Here is a 13,379-nt window from a genome sequence, read left to right on the forward strand (position 1 = left end):
CTCCTCCTCACCAGTCACAGAGTTAAAACTGCAGCTAGTCAAAGTCAACAGAATCCTTTCAGTGCCGAGAGAAATCTGTTTATTACCAACAGGCAACAATATACATTAAAATATTGTGTACAAGTTTTCATACACATTTTGGATTTTTTTTTTTTTTTTTTTTTTTTTTTAAACAACTGAAGCATTTGTGTGTTGCACGTGGAAGAATCTGCCAATCAGGAACATAAAAAAAACAACAGAAAAATAAGTGCCAGTGATTTCCTCTCATCACGACAAAACAACACTTTGAACACGTTCTTGGGGTTCCTGGAGTCTTCTTTAAGTTGGTGGCATTCTCAAATCCTGTGCTGTGTATCTTGTCTCAGAGAATTTACTTGAAGATGCACAGTAGCATATTTATGGATGTATTCATACATGCCATTTTCCTTTTGTCTCTTGATTTTACATGCCATCATGTGAGCTTGCTAACAATGGCTTGGTTGAGAGAGTTCAGCTGATTTGTCCATTTGTCTAAAGCTGTGTAGCGAGCCCCTCCTCTCTTCTGGTAGTCCAATTCTAGTAGCTGGTTGACTTGGTCAATTCGGCCATGGATTGTGCTGAAAAAGAAACATAAATAAAGTAAACATTTAAACTACATACATTGTGTTTCAACTCTTTCTAGTCTTCTTGTAGTTACAACTCTGTATCTCATTTGGTAAATTGAGGGATAATGCACTAAAGAAAGTGGAAGAAAATATTTGGCATAATTTATTGAGAACGCCTAGTATAGAACATTAAAAAGAATTAACAAAGAATAATCCTGTTAACATGTAAGAGCATGATGGCAACAATGAACCACAATGTAAATGTTATTAGTATAGGCATTTCCCTGCAATAATAATCTGATTTTTTCCTGTCCTAATGAAAGTAATTTACGTCAGAGAATAAGAACAGCTGGGATGTGTGGCTGAAGATCACTCACAGAATTTCAATAAAATCTAGTAAACTTTTGACTCCTACCCCGCATGACTCATGAAAGCTAGAGAATGCAATGAATGAGGAACTGCGACAATTTACAGGAAGGGAGCTTTTTTTCTTTTCTTTTTTTTACTTCTTAGCAAGCACATGGGGGAGAAACTTACTTATCCAAGATGCACTGCACCAGCAAACTCTCCACATCACACACATCAATGTTCAGCTCCTGAAACACAAGGGGCAAAGACAAGACTCATCCTCACATCTGTTAAGAAGTATGTCAACATTGCATTGATCTAACACTGCAGATTCTGTAGTAAATGTTGTGCTAGTGTTGCAAAAGACCTGTGGAGAAAGTCGACCATGTCTAAGTATGTGAACTACTGGGTATATTAACAAATAGAGAATTTGTTAAAAAAGGATTAACAGATATCGTCCATGTACAAGCATTAGTGTTGACTGTCATGGTACTGAGACAAGCCTATGACGAGAGTGAATTACTTCCTCACATTGATGCTGCCTTCTTTTGTTAGTCAATTTAAGACACTTGCTTCTGGAAAACAAAGTTATCTACGTCCTTTCTTCCAATTATACTCTTCTCATCGATAGGATTGATTGGCTTTCAATAGAAAGCAACAAAATCAAAACGATCCGCACAAAGTCACATGGCCCTCAGTGCAAATGCTTGTCTAATAATATTCAAAGAGGAAAGACAAGAGAGAAAGTCACTGGACAGGATATGGTTGGATCACATGGACATACCTTAGAAATGAAAGGGATGTGTATTCTCGTGTACGGTTTGATGAGTTTGATAAGTACTTGAGTTCTAATGTTCCGCAGGAGCTCTGAAACAGAATCAATGATAATCTTATCTCACTGTTTCTCCAATACATTTATCACGCAATGTGGACTGCATTCATGTTCACCGCTCACCTTCTATGTGCTCTCTAATGAAGGGGTCGTCCATTATGTTACTGTGATTTGTTTTCAAGATTTTCTCAAATTCAGTGATGTCATTGTTCTGGTAGGCGCTGGAAGAAAAAACAAAACAAAAAAAACAATCAGTGTTGTTAGACCACATACAATGCGTTTCCGTGAACCACAAAAAAACTCATCCTGATAGCTGTGAAACACATTTCAAAATATTAGATCTTTTTGTAAACAGTTATTATTACAGTTTTGGGTGCCCTTTCTTGGTTTCTTGTTTTGGCAATGACAACATTAAATATAGGCATAGAAACAGTGTCAGGTATTTATGTTAACATGAGGACAAAAGAGAACAGACAAGGAAGCAGAAGAAAACTAAATGTCTCAGGAAGACACAAGTCATAATCAACTGGCATCAATCATTTCAAGGCCATTATTTTTGTTCATGTATCATTTTGTAATAAAATGAAACAATGCAAAGGATCTAGGACAAAAATAACGCATCAAACTGCAACCATTAGTATGCAACTGGGACACAGGGAATGAGACGCACAGCTGAAATACTGAGCAAAGGTCAATACAGTAAAAGCATGTGGGTCCAAGAAATAACAAAACATTAAAAAAAAAAACTTTCATTACTAGCACTCTGGGTCTATTTTCATAATTTTGGCCACCAACAATAACACTTTCCTCACAAGGATCAGAAAGTTCAACCATGTCCTCTAAGCCTATTGTTTTCAAATAAAGTGCAACAACTAAGTCTTTATCCAAATGATTTTGTTCATAATAGTTATGGTTTTGTCCTCACTCACTTCACAGTCGGGTTAAAAAAGCAGTAAATAAATAAATAAATAGCAAAGTAGTCTCAATATTCTTGCTGCTCGTCCATTGGTGCTGCTTAGTGAAACTGTAGCCATCAAGATGGTACAGAGCCCGGAATTAAATTGGTGAGTAAAATGTTATAACGGGTAGAAATAATGGCCAATTCTATCCAGCAAGACGTATGTAAAAGAAAAAATACATTAATGTATGCTTACCTGACTAAGTTTGTCATTGCTAAGATTTCCGGGTCATTTTTGTATGGTTTGGCCTGTGGAAAAAAACATGAAAAGTTACATCTGGCACCAAAACTACTTTCAGAAATTTATTCTAATTAGAAACCTTCTGGCTGTGCTTTATCTAAAAATGCAACACAAATGTATGGGGCAACCGCAAGTCTGTGTCTCTCATGTTTCATATTCGTACATACAGTGTCTGCAAAGTTATTAAAAGTAAACACTCCCAACGGTAAAATGACTTTCATACCTCTTGTGAGTCAAAAGGGTTTATTCCCGACTTCATCAGCATGTTGGCGAGGACCAAGTACTTCAGGCATGTCGTCCTTCTTGGGCTGCCAGACTCGTCATAGTTTTTAAAGGCCTCAAAGAAGTCTGTGTGAGCTTTCTCAAACTCACCCTCTCTCAAATGCATCTTCCCACCACACTCTGGTCAGGAGCAAACAAGCACAGGTCATTCAGCCTACAGTGATGTCAGTACGTCACACGTAACACAAAGCTAGACAACTGCATTATGAATAAAAGGAGATAAGTGCACCAATAATACCTCTGATAACTCCCATTATGAGCGGGTGAGGAATGGCAGATTTTATGTGAAGTGACTGCTCATACAGCGCTTTCAATTTTTTGTTGTTTTTTTGTGCTGTGTACATCTGGATCTCCAGAGCATAAATCTCCAACAGCTGTGTGCCTTTCTTCAGGTCATCCTCTCCATCATCCGTCTGTAATTGATAGAAATATACAACAACCACTTCTTAGATCAATTATGTGATCAAATCTACATATATAGATATACACACTCACACCTGATAAAAAAAATACTTTGGCATCATATATGGCAATACTGATACTCTTTACTTATTTCTTTATATAGGTTTGAATGACCAAGCAATCAACAAGTCCACAATATATTCTATGACATCTGCAAGGTTAAACCTTTTTTGTATCAGTAGAAACCCCAAAACACAATATTGCACAGACAGACAGAAAAGTAATAAAGATGTTTGCTTACTACCTGACATGACTGGTGAAGTTGCCTCAGGATCTTTTGCAGTTTCCCATACTCTTCTCTCTCCAAGTAAAGCTTCCCCAACTGCAAGAGAAAAGTAAAACAATTAGAATTTTGAGCACATGTTTTACTCTGAAATTATATTTTAAGACTGCTTAGAATCAATAAAGAGCCTTTCTATACCTTTGTGTTAGTTTTAAACCACAGTCTGTCATTTTTTGCATCCTTCAAAGCCTCCAATGTGGTTTCGTAGAACTCCTGTAGTAAATCCATCTACCAACACAAGAAATGCATTTCAGAGGGACATATTTAAAACATCCCTAGTGCCACTTGTAATTCCTGTCTCATATCACCTATCCCTACCTGTTTGGAGGTAGAGATATAGTCCAGAATAGAGTTGATGGACTTCTCTGAATAGTTCCTGGTGACAGCACTTCTGATGTATGTAAGGAGCTGTTTGTACCTGTTCATCATCTCTGGGAAGTTTGTCTATAGGGTTGAGACATAAAGAAAACAACTTCTCGAGATCTCATGTCCGGTGGGAAAGGTGTAAACAAATCATGGCACATCTTGTGGAGCCTACCAGCTTGAAGTTGATTTTGATCATCTGTTTCAATGCTTTGAATCCCCATTCTCCCTTTTCTCCTTCTAGTTCCAATACCTGAACACATGACACAACCAGTCAGTAAATCATGTGCTTTCTAAATAACTGAAACAAGAACAGACTACTTGTATTGGAGTACAACTCCACCTTCTGGAAACTGCAGAGTGCTGCTTTGGGATCATCCTCCTTCAAAGCTTTAGAGTTGTAGTACTGGTTCTCAAGGTCCACGTTTGGTTCTGAGTTACTGTCCTCTGAGTATTCCTAAATGTAAGCACATAATCATGTCAAAGTTCAAATCGTAAAATCCAGATCTGGCTAAATACATCCGAAATATTTAGCTAGCTAACCCGAATGTGGGGGGAACAGATCGCCCCTAAATACACCGGTTATTTAGAAACGCGAGCTCACGCCATGGCGTGCTATCTAGCGGGGTGGTTTGCTTTCCACGCCTGTAATTTAAGCCTAAAAAAAGGCAGCTGAACGCATGTACCCAAAGGTTAACCATCCAGAACGGCTAATGTGTGTTAGTATGAGCCAACTGCTTAAGGCCAGTGGCTAAAACCAACCATAATTAGCCGGAGAGGAAGCTAACGTAAGTCATACGCTGTCAGCTTGGTATGTTAGCCAACAAGCTAACTAGCTAAACAGCTAACATCAGCTAGCCCGCCCTACCGAACATTAAGCTCGCGCACAACTGACACAAACGGTTGAAATATATAAAGCACAAAGTAAAGAATTTCAGTTACAGATACCAGGTCGTAATCTTCTTCATCGTCGCACATGAAATCGTCCTCCATGTCGGACATCTTGGTGGCCTTCCTCGCTGTTATTCGGGGGGCGGGGGGGGGGGGGAACAGTCGGTAGTCCGGCCTGCGCAGCGACGGTTGAGGCGGTTGTGTGTTACGGTGGTGAGAGGCGCCGGCCCGCGGACCGTCTGAAGATGGCGCTGTTGGATCAGATGTAGGCGAGCAGCGGTTCACTGTGGAAATCCGTGATTGTGATATTAGATTGAGTTTAGGTTCAATTTTAACATCCAAAAGTAATTAATAACATAACTCTGGCCAAATCAATCACTCGATATATACTTGTTTTAAAGTACTGTTTATTGTTTTTATTATTTTTATTGATTTATTCTATGTTTATTGTTATGCACCTTTCACTTGGTTAACTTCCTGCAATGAATGGTACATGGCAAATAAACAACTCTGATTATAATTGCTGCTTTCATAAATTTCACCTTGCCGGATTAATAAAGTAACTATCTATCTATCTATCTATCTATCTATCTATCTATCTATCTATCTATCTATCTATCTATCTATATATCTGTCTGTCTGTCTGTCTGTCTATCTGTTTATTCAGTCAATTACTCCATCTGAGGTACTTACACTTTATTTGGGTATTTCCATTTGATGAGCTGCTTTTTACTCCAGTACATTCATGACATGTTTATAGGGAGTAACTAACACATTTCCAAATTCAGATTAAATCTGGAGATATAACATGATGCATTGTTACAGATTAAACTGCTTTATGCACATGCATCTGCAACCATCAGATTCCAATACAATAAATAATGAACAGGGGACATTCTTCTGCATAATAATAAGAGCTTTACTTTTTAATAATACATTTTCAGACCCCAAATATATATATATATATATATATATATATATATATATATATATAATATAGCTGCTGTACACAAATATATACTGTGTACATCAAATTAAAAACATTAATGTAGAGATTTGATTTGAAAACACGAGTGACTAACAAAGTGCACCAGGTTTATTTGAAACGTTTGATGATATGATAGATTTTACAGGCGAGGCTGCATAAACCTTCGAAAAAAGATTAGTTTTTTTTCTCACACATATCCAGCGGTGAAGGAAGTACTCAGATATCATACTCAAGCAAAAATATCAGCTAAATGTAATTAAAGTATTTAAAAGAAACAATAACACATTGATAATTGATTGGGTACGGCTGATTTTAATTACTTCGTATATCGTTGTGCATTTTAATCTAAAACTAACCATATTGGATACGATTATTATGTTTTGCATCTAAAAAATCTTTATCTGTAACATAACTTGTCACCATAATTGTCAAATCAGTAAAGATAAATACAGTGTACAGTACTCTCTGAAATGTCCACGTGAAAAGAAATTGGAAAGGAACAAGTACATCAAAATTGAACTTATACACAGTGCTTGAGTAAATATAATGTGTTAATTTCATTTTTTTCCCTTTTCCACTGAAAAATTCCCATGAACTCCATTTGTGTGCGTCAGATTTCGGTCGTCCCCCCCCCCTGAGTCAGACTCATGTCAAAAGGATTTCATGACGGTTCCCTCAACAATCTTGGCTGCCACACAGAGAGACCGTTACATCGCTCTCCAACCTCATTCCACATCGAACCCCGTGAAAGATTCTCTATTACTGAACGGATTACGCTCCTGTTCCGAAAATCGACGCAATCGTCTTGTGTGTCATCGAGTTATGCGTAATACGTTTATTTAAAAAATAAAAAAACTTATGAGTGTGTGTGAAAAACTAAAGTCCTTCATTCTACGCAGTCAGCTTGGACATAATATTTACAATAGCCAGATATGAGTCACCAACATCGATACAAGAGTAGGACTGAGCTATAACTTTGAAAGCATTACGAGTGTCTGAAGCTACATCGTATTGGGAGTGTGTTTGTACGAATGTGTCATATAGTGCAGTTTCCTCAGCACTATTATCTATCTTGTTATCACTTAACGACAGAGTTATTGGCATCTCCTACCTCAAGCCTTACTGTGGCTGACCAAAATATTCTAATTGCTCTCCATCAACATTTGGGATGGTGACGCGTGTGTGCGTGCATACTCCAGTGACATGATACAGTATGAGCACACCAACTTGTTGCATACACGGGATGCAGCAGTGGTGCGTGTGTAGAGTCTGTCAACATTTCATTAATCAGACGGGGTTTGCCTCAACACAAAGGCTTTAACGAATGAGCAGCGCTTCTCTGCTGGAATCACAAACACCAAATCAACTGTGGGTTTGAGACAAAAGACACATGGGTACTCGTACACTCTGATTTGTCATCACAACAGCCACTCAAACCCCTTAAATTATATGGCATTTGGCTTCTTCACATACCTGAAATACACAGTTATCGCCACAGACTGACAACCTGTCAACACATTGGCAATCGTGAAAGTATTGGGACAATACTCAAGTACGTGAAGGGCAAAGCTCAATACAACTCTATCTCAGGCCAAAGACTTTTATTTATCTGAGTCAGGAGGATGGTGTGATAAACACAAGTTCATCCTGTTTAACCTTCCCATTTAAACGTACTCACCTTATTTAGAGATACAAAAGTGGGGTATTAAGCCTTATAAACATCTCCGGCAGCCCTTCTCCTTTCAGATAATCTTTGATGATTCATTTGATACAATTAGTACAATGATATTATTCCCTTGGCATCAATGTATACACTGGGTTTTATAAGCCGTTTAATTTTTGGTTGCCAAAAACAGTTTTATGCCAAACCTAATAGCCTGAACAGAGTCCATGTATTCTCATTTCTGACAGTTCCTTAAACATAGGACAAGTCTTTAATAGATGGCCAGCGTGGCATCTGGCAGCTAAAGCATGTGCACCTCTCTCAGCAGGCTGCCTGCTTGTATACTCTGGTTCTCACCACTAAAGTGCTAACACAAGGGCGCATACCCGTGTTATAGTGCTGCCAACTCCCTTGTAGATCATTACTCATACATGCACACAAATGCACGCACTATCACACGCATAGATATTTATATAGCGTATATACCTTAATCATGTGTGCCTTTGAATGCACTGCCCTGAGTCTGCCGTTGCCAACCTCGCACAACCTACCCTGAGGTCATCATAGCTGCTCTCACTTTTCGACTTGTGCAAGATGCGTGACTAGCCTGCTTGTTTTTCTCCCTTCCTTTTTCTTTTGTTGCTGTTTTCATTTTTACAAGGTATGTAGAAGCGTGTCTCAATTTTATGCAACGACTTCCATAAAGTGGGGCTGTTATTTCAGATGAGAGTTGAAACAGCCACTGCAACCAAGTCTGCCCGCTCTGTATCACACGCTCGCGTGCAGTGGTTTGTGTGTGGTGAGCGCTCTGAGTGGGGTGTGTGGGTTGGAGGGTGTTAGGGTGCAGTTTTTTATTTATGCATGGAGAGTAGAAAAATACTATCAAGTGAACAATTTGATGATTTTAGACATGACTAACATTGACGTGACTGAGCTGAGCTCATCTGGGCCACTGCATGGTGACTAGAGTTTAGGACTCGATTGAAAAAAATAACAAAACAGCAACGTACAAATTTAAAATAATATTTTTGACCAATGGGAATTCCCTTTTTCGGGCGAGAGTTATATGATGAGATCGCTTAGTATACAGACTGTAAACAGGAGGAAACAGCGAGTCCATCTCTGTTCAAAAGTAACAATATCTTCCTATCAGCACCTCTAAAGTTATTTCACGTCATATATTTCTTTGTTTCATTGGTGCAAAAACAAAGTGCGTTATATGATAGACTATTTCTTTGTCGGGTGCAAGTAACCATGACAACAAATAACCATGAAGTAAGTGCAACTAAGTGTTTCTTTCCATGTGGAACTACTCCTTTAGGGCTTGTGAAGTCAGACATATCTGTGGTTTCTGTCAAGCAAAATTCCTACAGGGAGACATATAATGCTCATTTTCAGGATCGTACTTGTATTTTGGGTTTGTACTCAAACTTATTTATGCTTTTATATTTAAAAAAATCTTTTCTTTATTTTTCTCATGCTGTCTCTTTGAACATACGTGGGCTGTGTGTATTAATCCATGGATTGAATGTTTCAATATTTCCACAGTTCTATATACGCTTTATAAAAAAAGAAAGAAGCATGTATGTATACAACATGTTTATCTCACTTTTTACAATATAAGAGCTTTAAACTTTTTTAGCAGAGCAATCCCCCCTTCACGAGGCAATGATAATACTTAATTGGTACATTACAAGGAGAGTTAGTTGGAGGGAGTTTATTGTTTTTTCATGACAATAAACATGTCACAAAGTCCAGCCAGCCAAAGCTCTCCAGAGCACCAGAATATCCCACCAACGCTCGCTGATGGGATGGCAGGCTAACAGTTTGAAGCTGCACTGTTTTTATCATCCTCCTCTGCGGATGAAAATAAAAAACAGATGTCGGACAGCGTTTATGTCAGGTCCAGGACGCAGAGTGCAGAACGGGACTCTTCTCTCCCTCCTCGCTCCTGGTGCATTAGGAAATCACACCAGTAGACAGGGTATAGTCAGAGGACCTTACACATTTCAAATGTCTCAGGCTGGTTCACAGCTTCATGCTCATGCAAAGCAACAGGACCACATTTAGTGCCAGTCAAACAGAGGATTGGTGACCCTTCAGATGTGTTCATTAACATGAGGCGGTGTCAAATCCTTTGCCGGGCCGGATGCTGGTTCACGCAAAGTGGGGCCGTAGCGATGAAGTTACTTTCTGTTGTCACAGTTTTGTCCTGTCAGACTAAGCACCGTGATTAATGCCCTGAGCTGACAACCGAGCTCAAAGAAGCCACAGCTGTGAAAGTGCTTGTCAGAGATGGAGTAATAAAAACCTCCGCTAGTGCATAACTCTGTCACTTTTGACAGGCTTGCATGTATCTTCAGCTCCCATGTACTGTAAATATAGATCAAACACATTTCTGAAAGTTCTCAGCATGGCGTGCTATCGATGGATTATCGTCTTCTTCGTGGTCTCCTTCTCTTCGTGCAAATGTAACCTCGTAGTTTTATGTTCCGTATATTGTTTGTCATTTCGGCCTGGTTTGCAGCTGTCATGGCTTTAGTGTGCTATCTGCCCTAATGGTTGGAAAAGAAGATGACAACAGGCTTGGGGAAGATTGCCAATAATATGTATGGAGTTCTTTGTTGAGGAAAATCGTACACGCTTTACAATAAGTTTATACTATTCTGTCGGTAGAAAGGTTGAAGGAGCTGTATGAAGCTTTGGAAGGAAAACGGTGTTGTTGTTACTTATATGCTTTCTATGTGGCTTCCCGTGAGTCATCGACATTGATGGCTGTTCTTTGTATGTCTCCATGTGTTAGTGTGTGATAGTTCCAGTTTGATCAATTTCAGTACAGCTCTGATGTTGCTTAGCTCTCTGTAATGTGTGCTATTGAATATCAATACGTGTTTATATATTAAGATCAATGAGTAAATGCTTCTATGTGATCCACCTGTTAATATTTTAAAAAATATAGGTGATTCTCCCGAGAGACCATCCAGGATTCAATCTTCTGTTTTTTGAATATTGTTCACACACACCTCGCAAACATCCGTGGACTTGCAAGCTGACGGCATGCTGGCAGAGAAGGAAATATCTTAAAAGAACAAAGCAATAGAAAGCCGAATTCATGCACACTGTATAGATGGCAGAGTCTGTTGTAGTCCTGCGTGTCTGACCTTGTTATGTTATGTTGAATGTTTCAGTCTATGAGCATCCCCCAGATCAAATAAAAGCCCTCACATTCATCCATTAGGATCTACTTTGTTCATTCCTCAACTAGTAGGTCACCCATCATATTGTGAGTCACAAATAGTAACTTTCCATTCCATGGAACTATAGGGTCCCCACTGAGAGACTACTTTGATGTACCTTATCTGTCTCTGAGTGCCCTCAATGCTAAAAGGAAACAAATTACAGTTCTGGGAACGGCACTTAAGAGAGACAAAAAAACATCTTGATCATAGTGAGGATTGATGGCCATTCATTGGCTCTGGCCTTGTTTACATTTGAGACATGCAAGTGCCCATGTATGTGTCTTCCTGACTGAGTTAGTTGGTGCTTGGATGTGCGTCGCGTCTGGCTCTGATGCAAAGCCTCCACCGTGATCTTCCATCTCCCACACTCAAACAAGATAAAACACTGCTGTGAAGGGGATCCACACAGCCGTCAACACTTTAAAAAAACATCGACTCACAGAAATAAGTCTTTCACGGATCATCGTAAACAGAGACATTTAACAAGCGGCATGATTAAACCCACAATGAAACCACATTTGCAACATTTTAGGCAATCCCATACGGGGGGGGGGGGGGGTTCAGCATTCAGTGTTGTTCATTTTCTGTGGTCCCGTATCCGTTAGTTCCTATGGCTTAAGTTTAAGTAATACCGGAGCTGAAGCTGGGACCAATACATGGTGTATAAGGCTGGGGCTATGTTTATGATAACAGGGCCAACGCTGCATCATATGACGCTTTGCGTGCAGACGTTTTTCTAAACTCTAACTCAGTTGACACAACATTCACATTCAGTTGGCCTCAAGGAAGTTCTGGCAAACCATCCGACGGCTCAGGAAGGGAAAGCAGGGTCTACCCCAGGCTGTTCTCAGCAGAGGGGGGGAACTGCTGACCCGGACTGGGGACATCGTCGGGCGGTGGAAAGAGCACTTTGAGGAACTCCTAAACCCGGCCAACATGTCCCCCGGAGAGGGGGCAGCGCCGGAAGACTTTGGGGTGGATTCACCCATATCCCTGGCAGAGGTCGCTAAGGTAGTCAAAAAGCTCCTTGGTGGCAAGGCGCCAGGGGTGGATGAGATCCGCCCTGAGATGCTGAAAGGGCTGGACATTGTTGGGCTGTCTTGGTTGACACGCCTTTTCAGTGTCGCATGGGGGTCGGGAACAGTGCCCATGGACTGGCAGACCGGGGTGGTGGTTCCCATCTTCAAGAAGGGGGACCGGAGAGTGTGCTCGAACTATCGTGGTATCACACTGCTCAGCCTCCCGGGAAAAGCTTATGCCAGGGTGCTGGAGAGGAGGCTCCGACCGCTTGTCGAACCTCAGATTCAGGACGAACAGTGCGGATTCCGTCCCGGTCGTGGAACAGTGGACCAGCTCTTTACCCTCGCAAGATTACTGGAGGGGTCCTGGGAGTTTGCCCAACCAGTTTACATGTGCTTTGTAGACCTGGAGAAGGCTTTCGACCGGGTCCCTTGGGGGTTTTTGTGGGGGGTGCTGCGGGAGTATGGGGTGCCGGACCCGTTGGCACGGGCCATCCGGTCTCTGTACGCCTGCAGTAGGAGCTGTGTTCGTCTCCTCGGTAGTAAGTCAGACACGTTCCCGGTGGGTGTTGGCCTCCGCCAGGGCTGCCCTTTATCACCGGTCCTGTTCGTGACCTTCATGGACAGGATATCTAGGCGCAGCCAGGGGGCGGAGAGGATCCGGTTCGGGAGTCTCGGGATCGCCTCTCTGCTGTTTGCGGATGATGTGGTCCTGTTTGCCTCCTCGGACCGTGACCTCCAGCATTCACTGGGGTGTTTTGCAGCCGAGTGCGAAGCGGCAGGGATGAGAGTTAGCGCCTCCAAATCTGAGGCCATGGTGCTCTGCCGGAAACCGGCGGATTGCTCCCTCCAGGTGGGGGCAAACTGCCTACCCCAAGCGAAGGAGTTCAAGTATCTCGGGGTCTTGTTCACGAGTGAGGGTAAGGTGGAGCGGGAGATCGTTAGACGGATCGGTGCGGCTGCAGCAGTAAAACAGGCGCTGTACCGGTCCGTCTTAGTGAAGAGGGAGCTGAGCCGGAAGGCAAAGCTCTCCATTTACTGGTCGGTCTACGTTCCAACCCTCACCTATGGTCACGAACTCTGGGTCGTGACCGAAAGAACGAGATCTCGGATACAAGCGGCCGAAATGAGCTTCCTCCGTAGGGTGGCTGGGCTCAGCCTTAGAGATAGGGTAAGGAGCTCGGACATCAGGGGGGAGCTTGGAGTCGAGTCGCTGCTCCTTCGTG

The 13,379-nt window shown here is 41.4% G+C and overlaps 1 protein-coding gene across 3 annotated transcripts; it reads right to left on the minus strand.

The window, feature by feature from the left end:
• Nucleotides 1-143: 143 nt before the first annotated feature.
• On the minus strand, nucleotides 144-5,522 carry cops2 (COP9 signalosome subunit 2). Of its 3 annotated transcripts, none has more exons than XM_034561800.1 (13): nucleotides 5,296-5,522; nucleotides 4,697-4,810; nucleotides 4,529-4,606; nucleotides 4,309-4,434; nucleotides 4,129-4,218; nucleotides 3,952-4,029; nucleotides 3,484-3,658; nucleotides 3,187-3,365; nucleotides 2,919-2,971; nucleotides 1,888-1,985; nucleotides 1,717-1,799; nucleotides 1,122-1,180; nucleotides 144-596 (listed from the first exon to the last, which is right to left on the minus strand). In XM_034561800.1, exons 1-13 carry the CDS (start codon nucleotides 5,353-5,355, stop codon nucleotides 452-454), a joined length of 1,338 nt encoding a protein of 445 aa, XP_034417691.1. In that variant the 5' UTR covers nucleotides 5,356-5,522; the 3' UTR covers nucleotides 144-451. The 3 variants fall into 3 exon arrangements, with proteins under 3 accessions (XP_034417691.1, XP_034417700.1, XP_034417683.1); XM_034561809.1 differs by having other exon boundaries at nucleotides 5,302-5,506; XM_034561792.1 differs by having other exon boundaries at nucleotides 3,949-4,029; nucleotides 5,296-5,387.
• Nucleotides 5,523-13,379: the final 7,857 nt, after the last annotated feature.

This window comes from Cyclopterus lumpus, chromosome 3 (genome assembly GCF_009769545.1).
Source record: "Cyclopterus lumpus isolate fCycLum1 chromosome 3, fCycLum1.pri, whole genome shotgun sequence".
Taxonomy (NCBI): domain Eukaryota; kingdom Metazoa; phylum Chordata; class Actinopteri; order Perciformes; family Cyclopteridae; genus Cyclopterus; species Cyclopterus lumpus.

Coding starts and splice junctions, on each gene's coding strand:
- cops2 (XM_034561792.1), bottom strand. CDS start 5,355: ATGTCCGACATGGAGGACGATTTCATGTGCGACGATGAAGAAGATTAC. Junction 4,435..4,528: donor TCAAAATCAACTTCAAGCTG/GTAGGCTCCACA, acceptor TCAACCCTATAG/ACAAACTTCCCAGAGATGAT. Junction 4,030..4,128: donor GGTTTAAAACTAACACAAAG/GTATAGAAAGGC, acceptor TTTCTCTTGCAG/TTGGGGAAGCTTTACTTGGA.